Source organism: Saccopteryx leptura, chromosome 5 (genome assembly GCF_036850995.1).
Source record: "Saccopteryx leptura isolate mSacLep1 chromosome 5, mSacLep1_pri_phased_curated, whole genome shotgun sequence".
NCBI classification, from domain to species: domain Eukaryota; kingdom Metazoa; phylum Chordata; class Mammalia; order Chiroptera; family Emballonuridae; genus Saccopteryx; species Saccopteryx leptura.
In genome coordinates, this window is record NC_089507.1 from 218067690 (window position 1) to 218076370 (window position 8681).

Here is an 8681-nt window from a genome sequence, read left to right on the forward strand (position 1 = left end):
CCCCCCTCCCCCGCAGGAGAACAAGAGCAGGCAGATCCGGCAGTTCCACTTCCACGGCTGGCCGGAGGTGGGCATCCCTAGCGATGGCAAGGGCATGATCAGCATCATCGCGGCCGTGCAGAAGCAGCAGCAGCAGTCGGGGAACCACCCCATCACCGTGCACTGCAGGTGCCCGAGCCCGCTGGGCCCTCCTTCCCGGCGCCACCCTCCGCCAGGCCCGCCCACGAGTCCACTCGGCAGGGCGGGCGGGTCTGCTGAGTGATCAGCACGTAATGCTAAGCAAGCAGGGTGGCCAGTGTCGTGGTCACAGTCTAGATTCCTGGGATCTAGGAGGGAAATGAGAGGCCCGGGAAAGATCAGCACACACGGTGTGGAATGGGCGGGGCTCATGGGGGGTGGCACCAGAAAGAACCCGGTGAGTGAGCAGCAGGCCGGGTCCACCCAGCTGTGTGGTTGGGGGGACAGCAAAGGTTTGAGGATTGGGGTTAGGGGTTCGAGGCTCTCCACCACGATCCCATGGTCTAGCCTCTCACCAGACTAAGTGGGCTGTGCAGCAGGGGGTGTCGGCCTCCCCAGAGCTGTGTGAGCAAGGGACCGAGGTGGTGAGGAGCAAGTGGCCTCTTCCCACCCCCACCCACCCCCAGCACCCACCTCGGCCTTGACCTGCTCATTGCCACTGTGGCTCCCCTGGGCACAGGGCTGGCGTGTGAAGTGGGTCTCCTCTGCTACAGTGCAGGGGCAGGACGGACGGGGACCTTCTGTGCCCTGAGCACAGTCCTGGAGCGGGTGAAAGCGGAGGGCATCCTGGACGTCTTCCAGACCGTCAAGAGCCTGCGGCTGCAGAGGCCACACATGGTCCAGACACTGGTACGCGGCCGGTGCCCCTGCGCCACCCACAGCCCTTCGTCGTCAGGGTCACCTCCGCGGCAGGCTCCTCCGAGGGCCCATCTGGTCATCAGAAGCCTGTGTAACTGCAGAGCCAGCCTTCCCTTCCCCAGGGGCCCAGAGAGAACAAGCCTTGGGGGGTGGTGACTGTGGGGGGCGCAGAGCGCAGAGCTCTTCCCGGTGCCCCTGCCTGGCTGCGCAAGGAGCCCTCTGGTCGGATGGGCCTGTGGCCTCGGCAGACACTGGAAGGCGGTGCAGGGCACCCGGGGAGGGGAGGACTCAGCAGCCTCCCCTCTTCTGCTGGGGCTTCCTGATAAGTGGTCTGGCCCCGACAGTCTGACGGGCAACCACCGAGTATGGGGACGGACACCCGAAAGGGCTCCTGACCCTGTGGGACAGTGCTGTCTGAGGGCAGGGGACACTCGAGTTGAAGGAAGGTGTTTGGGAATTAACGGGCACCTCCAGCCTGACCGCCAGAGTGAGGTGTGGCCTCACAGAGCCACCGCCCACCTGCTCTCCCGAGCCAGCCCCTGACCTGGTCCTCTCCGGCCTCCACCTGTAGGACCAGCGGCACTGGGCGGGGGTGGGGTGGGGTGGGGGTGGGGAGGTGGAGTGTGTGCTGCCAGAGCTGTGGTGGGACCTGCTCGTGCTGCTCTGGCTGACCGCCCCCCCCCTCCCCCCAGGAACAGTACGAGTTCTGCTACAAGGTGGTGCAGGAATACATCGACGCGTTCTCAGATTACGCCAACTTCAAGTGAGAGCCCATGAGACCCGTGGACAGGAGAATTGCCTTTAATATTTTGTAATATTCTGTTTTGTTAATATACCCAAAACTGTGTATATATCTTATAACTGTTTTAGAAATTGGTACATAGGCTTCTATTACTTATTAGGTGGAGATTTTATATGTAAATGTGTTAGCACTGATAGTCCTTTTTCCAATGTTTTATTGGGGAATTAAATAGTGTGATGTTTGGATCGATGTCGTGAACTCCTCTGCCTGGAAGTGTGACCTTATGGTTCTGTGGTTTACACACCTTTTCCTAGAAAAGAAACAAAACCCTTTCCAGGTAGCTCGGCATCAACTAAGGAAAAAAGCACAAAGTTCTCAGAGCTCTTGAGGAAATCGGCTGTCCCAGTGCCCTTTGGGGCCCCTGTCCCCTCCCCGCTCTGTAAATAACCCCGCCCCCTCCGGTGCCCAGGCCCACGTGGTATCTCTGGTACCACACTAGGGATCATCGGGTAATAAAAGCTTTGCCTCCCAGAGGAAAAGAAACGTCTCCCTTTTTCTGGGGCGGGGCAGCCATACCAAACCGGGGTTCCCCTCAGCTGCTCCTGCTGTCACTGTCCTGTCCCAGCTGGGGCAGAGAGGCTGCTGTCCTACGGCCTCCCTCCCTCCGGTCAGCACAGCCTTCTCGCTTGTGGCTGGTTCCCACAGACCTCCTTCCCTCCCAGCACATTGGGTGCAGTGGTCCCAGCTAGCCCGGCTCCCAGGAGGGGCCAGGGGCATGGAGGACGGAGGACGGAGGACGGAGGGCTGAGCTCTAAGGCTGGTGTGACCTCTCGGAGCTCTGCTACACAACCTTCTGGGTTGTGTCACTCTGTCCAGATTCTTTATAGTCATATTGTGTTAAATAGCTTCGGTTTTCTTTCCTGTCCTTTCTTTTTTTATTTTTTATTCATTTTAGAGAGGAGAGGGAGAGACAGAGGGAAAGAGAGAGAGACAGAGAGAGAGAAGGGGGGGAGGAGCTGGAAGCATCAACTCCCATATGTGCCTTGACCAGGCAAGCCCAGGGTTTTGAACCGGCAACCTCAGCATTTCCAGGTCGATGCTTTATCCACTGCACCACCACAGGTCAGGCCACCTGTCCTCATTTCCAGAGGGGATGGGGCAGTGCCTCAGATCCTGGTGGGGGGGGGTCTTCGATTCCAACTTGATTCTGAGCCTGAATATTAGAAGTGTCTGACTTTTGTGTCTCACAAAGTGGATACTGTATTCGTGTGTTTCTCGTGTAGCAGTCTGCCCAGTCTAGACCCAGCGTCCCCCCATCTCGGGCCCAGTGTCCCGTAGGGAGCACTCCTCCCCCGGGGTGGGAGCCAGGTCACCGTCTTGTCCCTGGAGAAGCAGGACGAGTGCGGAGAGGGAGCAGCTTCATTTCTCAGGGCCTGAGCGGAGTGTGCACGCCTCCTTCTCACACGCCCCATTGGCTGGAACTAAGTGGTCGGGCTGCACCAGCGACAGGGTGCAGAGAAACGCAGTGTTTGGGGCACAGCTGGGAGGGCGGGTCCCTCCACTGCCTCTTATCCTGTGAGCAGCTGCTTGTGGGAACAAGAGAGTAAACTGGTTGCCATGGCTGTCGGTGCAGCGGCCTGTGGGCCGCTCTTGGGGAGCAGGAGCAGGCCCTAGGCCCCCTCAGCCTCCCGAGAGGTGGCGCCCAAGCCTGGTCCACGGAGGCACTCCAGGTATCAGTGCTGCCCTGCTTCTTGGAGGAGGTGAGACTTGAGCTGGACCCGAAGGATGCTGGGAATTGAGAGTAACCCACAAGCTCCCTTTTGGAGCCTCTGTGTGATCAAGTCCAGGCAGATGGAGGAGGGCAGGCCTTGGGTCGGCAAGCTGTGCAGGACACACAGGAGAGCCTTCCATACGGCCTGCCTCCTCCGCCCACTGGGCTGCCCACCTCCCGTCACCGGGGCTGGCCCTGAGCAGCTGCCCGCCTTCGTGGCCCGGTGGGTTTCTGCTGGGGCCGTGCTCAGGCGGTCAGTGGCTGGGCCAGTACAGAATATCACCAGGTTAGTAAACATGTCTTCAAGCAGGACGCACATGGTTCCAGGGGACATAAGCCCAACGGGAATGGGTCTAGGCCAAAAGGAAAGCATCGGGCTCAGACGACATGACTGGGAAGGGCGGGGACTGCGGCCTGCGGTGTCCACCCCTGAGCCAGGCAGAGGGGTTTCCGGGGAGATGGTGTGGGGATGCGTGTGTGTGCTGAGAGACCTCACTCCACAAGTCAGTTCCCTCGTGGTGGTTTCCTTCATCACTTCTCTCACCAAGTCATCGGGATTTTCATTAAAGGGGGGGCACTCCCCTCAGGCCTCAGTTCTTAGCCCTTTTTGATAGACTTCTTTAAAAAGTCTACAATCTTCCTTTTCCCCACCTCCTTTCTCACCTGTTCTCACCAGGTGGCCTGCGCGCTGAGTCCCAGGGAGTCCGGAGCTGCTGCTCCGCTGTCTCCCTCCGCAGAGGTCTGGCATTCCTGGGGTCCTATGCTGTGGATCCTCAGCCCCTTCCCCAAGCCTGAGCCGCTCCTGAGCTCCAGGTCTGAATGTCCTGCTTCCTGCTGAGTGACTCCCCCCAGGAGAACACGGGGTGTTCCACAGCCACCTCTCCCATGCTCCCAACGCCCAGGGGGTTCAGGCAGGCTCTCCAAAGTCCACCATCAGTTCCTGCACCTGCATGCCTAGCTCCAACCCTTCCCCCACAGGCTACAAGCATCACCCAGACTGGGGTGGGTGTGCCCTGTCCTCAGGGCAGACAGTGGGGATTCCATGGTGAACAAATGGCTTTCTGTGTCCTGCACGGAGGGGTAGGAGGATGAATTCCAGAGTTTATAGTCCGGAAGGGGACAGCCACGTTCCTGGAAAGCTAGGTCTGTTGCCAGAGAGAAAGGGCCTGGAGCTTACCCTGGGAGGCTTAGTTGTTCTGGTTTGGATTTTTTTGGAAAAAACAACAAATTACAGGAAAAGCAAAGGCACCATCCCCCATTCCTCTTTTAAAATAAACACAAGGGACTTTGAATAAAACATTCTGTAAACCCAAGTCAGAACCAATCTTGTTTATTAAACTCAAAAGAATCATTTGCACTAAACCACAAAGCAGATGTTTTCCTAAAAGTTACTTGGTTAACCAATGCGTCTACGAACAAAGCCTGCTTTACCCAAAACGTTAACACATGGACTTCAGCTCCCTGATAAGTCAATTTGGGAATTCACCCGTGTGCCCCTTGCCTGGGCTGCTGAATTCCAGGTGCCCATGACATTCTTGTGGTGCCCGTTATGCCATCCCCTCCTCCACCTTTGCCACAGGGTTTGGTGCCCCAGCTCTCCCAGGCACTGGCCACCACGACGCCACGCCTGACCCGGGTCCTTGCATTTGCCGTTCAGCTCACACAGAGAGTGGCTATTCATCCTACAAACAGGCCTCTGCCCCCTGGAGGCTGACGGCTGGCGACAGGAAGCTGAGCTGTCCAACACTGAGAGGCTGCACGGCCAGCGCATCCCAAGACCCCCAGGTGGACGATGGGTCTCCGCGGCCAGAGTCGGAGGAAGGTGCCGCTGGGTGGGGCTCCTGCACCTACCTGGAGCCTGAGGTTGGGGTGTAGTGAGGGCAGGCTGCAGCCTCGGGCCCCTTCTGAGGAAAGGTTCTGGGCCCTGCCGCAGGCAGCCCAGGCAGGATTGCCCCTGGCCTCCAAAGCGGTGCCCTGGAAAGTGAGCCCTGGGGTGGAGGACCACGAGCCGGTGGACCCTCCGCAGGGGGCGGCACGTGCTGCAGACACTGCTGGTAAGTGCGGTGAGAGGCCCTCCGCACTGGCCACCAGGGGCCATGGTGGCTGCGGACGGGGGCTATCTGGGTGGAAGAGGGGACAGACGACACAGAGACGACCGGGCACCCGGGGTGCAGGGAGGACAGAGCGCGGACTCCATGCCCCGGCCTGCCCCGCGGCCACTTCCGGGCTCCCGCGATGCCCTGCGGCGCGCGGGGCGCGGGGGCCTCGGCCATGCTGCGCGCGCTAAGCCGGCTGGGTGCGCGGCCCCCGCGCGGGCCCCCGGTCCCGCTGCTGCTGCCGCCCGCGCGCGGCCGCAAGACCCGCCACGACCCGCCGGCCAAGTCCAAGGTCGGGCGCGTGGTGACTCCGCCCGCGGTGGATCCCGCGGAGTTCTTCGTGCTGACGGAGCGCTACCGGCAGTACCGCGAGACCGTGCGCGCCCTCCGGTGTGTGCTGCGGGGCGGGCCGGGGCGCTGGGGAGGGGGCGCCGGGCCGCTGGGGAGGGGGCGCTGGGGAGGGGGCGGGCCGGGGCGCTGGGGAGGGGGCGGGCCGGGGCGCTGGGGAGGGGGCGCCGGGCGCTGGGGAGGGGGCGGACCGGGGCGCTGGGGAGGGGGCGCCGGGGCGCTGGGGAGGGGGCGGGCCGGGGCGCTGGGGAGGGGGCGCCGGGGCGCTGGGGAGGGGGCGCCGGGCGCTGGGGAGGGGGCGCCGGGCGCTGGGGAGGGGGTGAGGAGGGGGCGCCGGGTGTTGGGGAGGGGGCGCCGGGCGCTGGGGAGGGGGTGGGGAGGGGGCGCCGGGTGTTGGGGAGGGGGCGCCGGGCGCTGGGGAGGGGGTGGGGAGGGGGCGCCGGGCGCTGGGGAGGGGGTGAGGAGGGGGCGCCGGGTGTTGGGGAGGGGGCGCCGGGCGCTGGGGAGGGGGTGGGGAGGGGGGCGCCGGGTGTTGGGGAGGGGGCGCCGGGCGCTGGGGAGGGGGCGCCGGGCGCTGGGGAGGGGGCGCCGGGCGCTGGGGAGGGGGCGCCGGGCGGGAGGGGGCGCCGGGCGCTGGGGAGGGGGCGCCGGGCGGGAGGGGGCGCCGGGCGCTGGGGAGGGGGCGCCGGGCGGGAGGGGGCGCCGGGCGCTGGGGAGGGGGCGCCCGGCGGGCGGGCGCACAGGAGGCCGACCCCGGCGCGTCTCTGCGCAGGCTGCAGTTCGTGTCCGAGGTGCGGAGGAAGAAGCACGAGGCCCGGGCCGGGGTCCTGGCCGAGCGCAAGGCGCAGGAGGACGCCGCCGAGCACCGCGAGCTGATGGCCTGGAACCTGGCGGAGAACCAGCGGCTGTGCGAGCTGCGGTGAGCCGGCGGGCCGGCGGGCCGGGGGCCGGGGGCCGGGGCTGGCCCGCGGGGAGCCCGGCCGGCTCAGGCTCGGCCTCTTGCTCCTCCCAGGGTGAAGAGGCTGCAGCAGGAGGCGCGGGAGCAGGCGCAGCGGCAGGCCGAGGAGCAGGCCCGACAGGCCCGGGAGACGCAGGCCTGGGTGCAGCTCAAGGAGCAAGAAGTGCTGCAGCTGCAGGTGCGCCGCGCCTCCGCGGGGCGGGGCTGGAGGCCTCAGGGTCCGGGGGGGCAGTGGCGTGGGGCGCCGGCCACCTGCCGACGGGAGTCCTGGGAGAAGCGGCGTGGGGCGCCGGCCACCTGCCGACAGGGAGCGCAGGCGAGGACCTGGGGGAGGCGTGCGAGGCTCGTGCCCGGCGGGCGCAGAGACCTGGGGGCGACAGCTGACAGGTGTAAGGTGTTCGGGGAGCGGCTGAGTGGGGGGGGGGGGCGGGACACCCCGCAGCCCAGAGGGTTTGCATTTTGCCTTGTGGATGGTGAAGTCTGCGAAGGGTTAGGTACTCGGGGCATGTTGGCAGGAGTGATCCAGCAAGAAGAGCTGAGGCTTGAAGTAAAGGAGAGGGAGGGGGAGGACTTGGAGAGACTTGAAGAGGTAATATTGTGGGACTGAGTCCACCCAGCGAGACACCAGATCATCACACCTGGTGTGCTGTGGTTCTGGGGGAGGTGTCCAGTGAGTGACTAAGAAAGAAGAATGTGACAAGGCTGCTGGAAGGTCAGCAGGGCACTCAGAGAGGACCCAGGGTCAGTGGGCGGTCCGTGGGCGGTCCGTGGGCGGAAGGCCAGCAGGCTTCCCTGGGAGGGCTGGCACGCCCGGGGCTCCCGTGCAGCTGGCCTCCTCTCTCCCAACAGGAGGAAGCAAAAAACTTTATCACCCGAGAGAACCTGGACGCTCGGATAGAAGCAGCATTGGACTCCCCAAAGGATTACAACTGGGCCGTCACCAGGGAGGGGCTGGTGGTCAGGCCACAGCACAAGGGCTCCTGAGGACTCAGTAAGGGCAGTGCCTGCCTGGGGACTGTGTGTGTATGCACGGGGGTCTGAGGGCTGGGTCTGACCCGGAATAAAACCGGTGCTCCTTGTGAAGGAGGAAGCACAGCCTGTTCGCTGTGGCCCTCTTGTTCCAGCCTCTGCACCCACCCCTGGGCCAGAAGCTTCCACACTTGGTGCCCTTTCTGCCCTGTGTCCAGCTCTCAGCCCAGCACTGGACCCTAGAGGTTTCCATCCTCCTGGACCTTAGTCCCCAGGTCGTCTCTGGAGTGTCATCAAGGGCAGTTACCGGTTGGCAAATTATCGTCCACAGGCCAAATCTGGCCTGCTCCCTGTCTTTGTAAATAAAGTATTATTGGGACCTAGCCACACCCGTTCATTGACTGCTTAGACACCATGATGGCAGATTTGTTTAGTTGCAACAGGGACCATGTATGACTTGCAAAGTCTAAAATAATTCGTTTACATGGCTTTTGCAGAAGTGTGCTGACCCCGGATGTAGGGTTTTAGGGGTTTAGCCAGGGGCAGCTGTCACCTGGTGCCTAAGACACGAGCTAACCATTGGCCAAAGACCGTTTCTGCTTGACCATGGGCTTTGCTGGCCAGGGTCCAGTGTGCCCAAGACACAGGAGGCGAGGGGGAGACCTCGTTCATTCTGGTATCCCTTTCCATCCGCAGCTCTGCCGGCCTCCTGGGGCCGCGTAGCAGAGGGCGGGGGAGGCCTGGGGGACCCAGGCTTTACGAGGTCAGTGTCGCTTGTCAAGTACTCGGATCACATCCTGTGGGTACCAGAGATACACGTGACTGGGGTTCACGAGGGGGAATAAGTGAACATACAGATCCGTGTACCTTGTTCGCACTCGGGTTTGCAGTGAATGGGGAAGACTGCTGGCCACGTGAATG

General features: G+C 63.1%; 2 protein-coding genes across 5 annotated transcripts in view; both read left to right on the top strand.

Moving 5' to 3' along the window:
* Positions 1–1867, top strand: part of PTPRA (protein tyrosine phosphatase receptor type A) — an 82382-nt gene extending 80515 nt beyond the window's left edge. For all 4 annotated transcript variants that reach the window (XM_066384286.1, XM_066384284.1, XM_066384283.1 and 1 more), the window contains 3 exons: positions 17–168; positions 732–867; positions 1569–1867. In XM_066384286.1, the coding sequence (XP_066240383.1) occupies positions 17–168; positions 732–867; positions 1569–1643 (363 nt within the window). In that variant the 3' untranslated portion in view covers positions 1644–1867. The remainder of the gene's footprint in view (positions 1–16; positions 169–731; positions 868–1568) is intronic.
* Positions 1868–5128: 3261 nt separating this feature from the next.
* On the top strand, positions 5129–8143 carry MRPS26 (mitochondrial ribosomal protein S26). The gene is made up of 4 exons (XM_066384287.1): positions 5129–5875; positions 6606–6752; positions 6846–6969; positions 7641–8143. Exons 1-4 carry the CDS (start codon positions 5625–5627, stop codon positions 7773–7775), a joined length of 657 nt encoding a protein of 218 aa, XP_066240384.1. The 5' UTR covers positions 5129–5624; the 3' UTR covers positions 7776–8143.
* Positions 8144–8681: the final 538 nt, after the last annotated feature.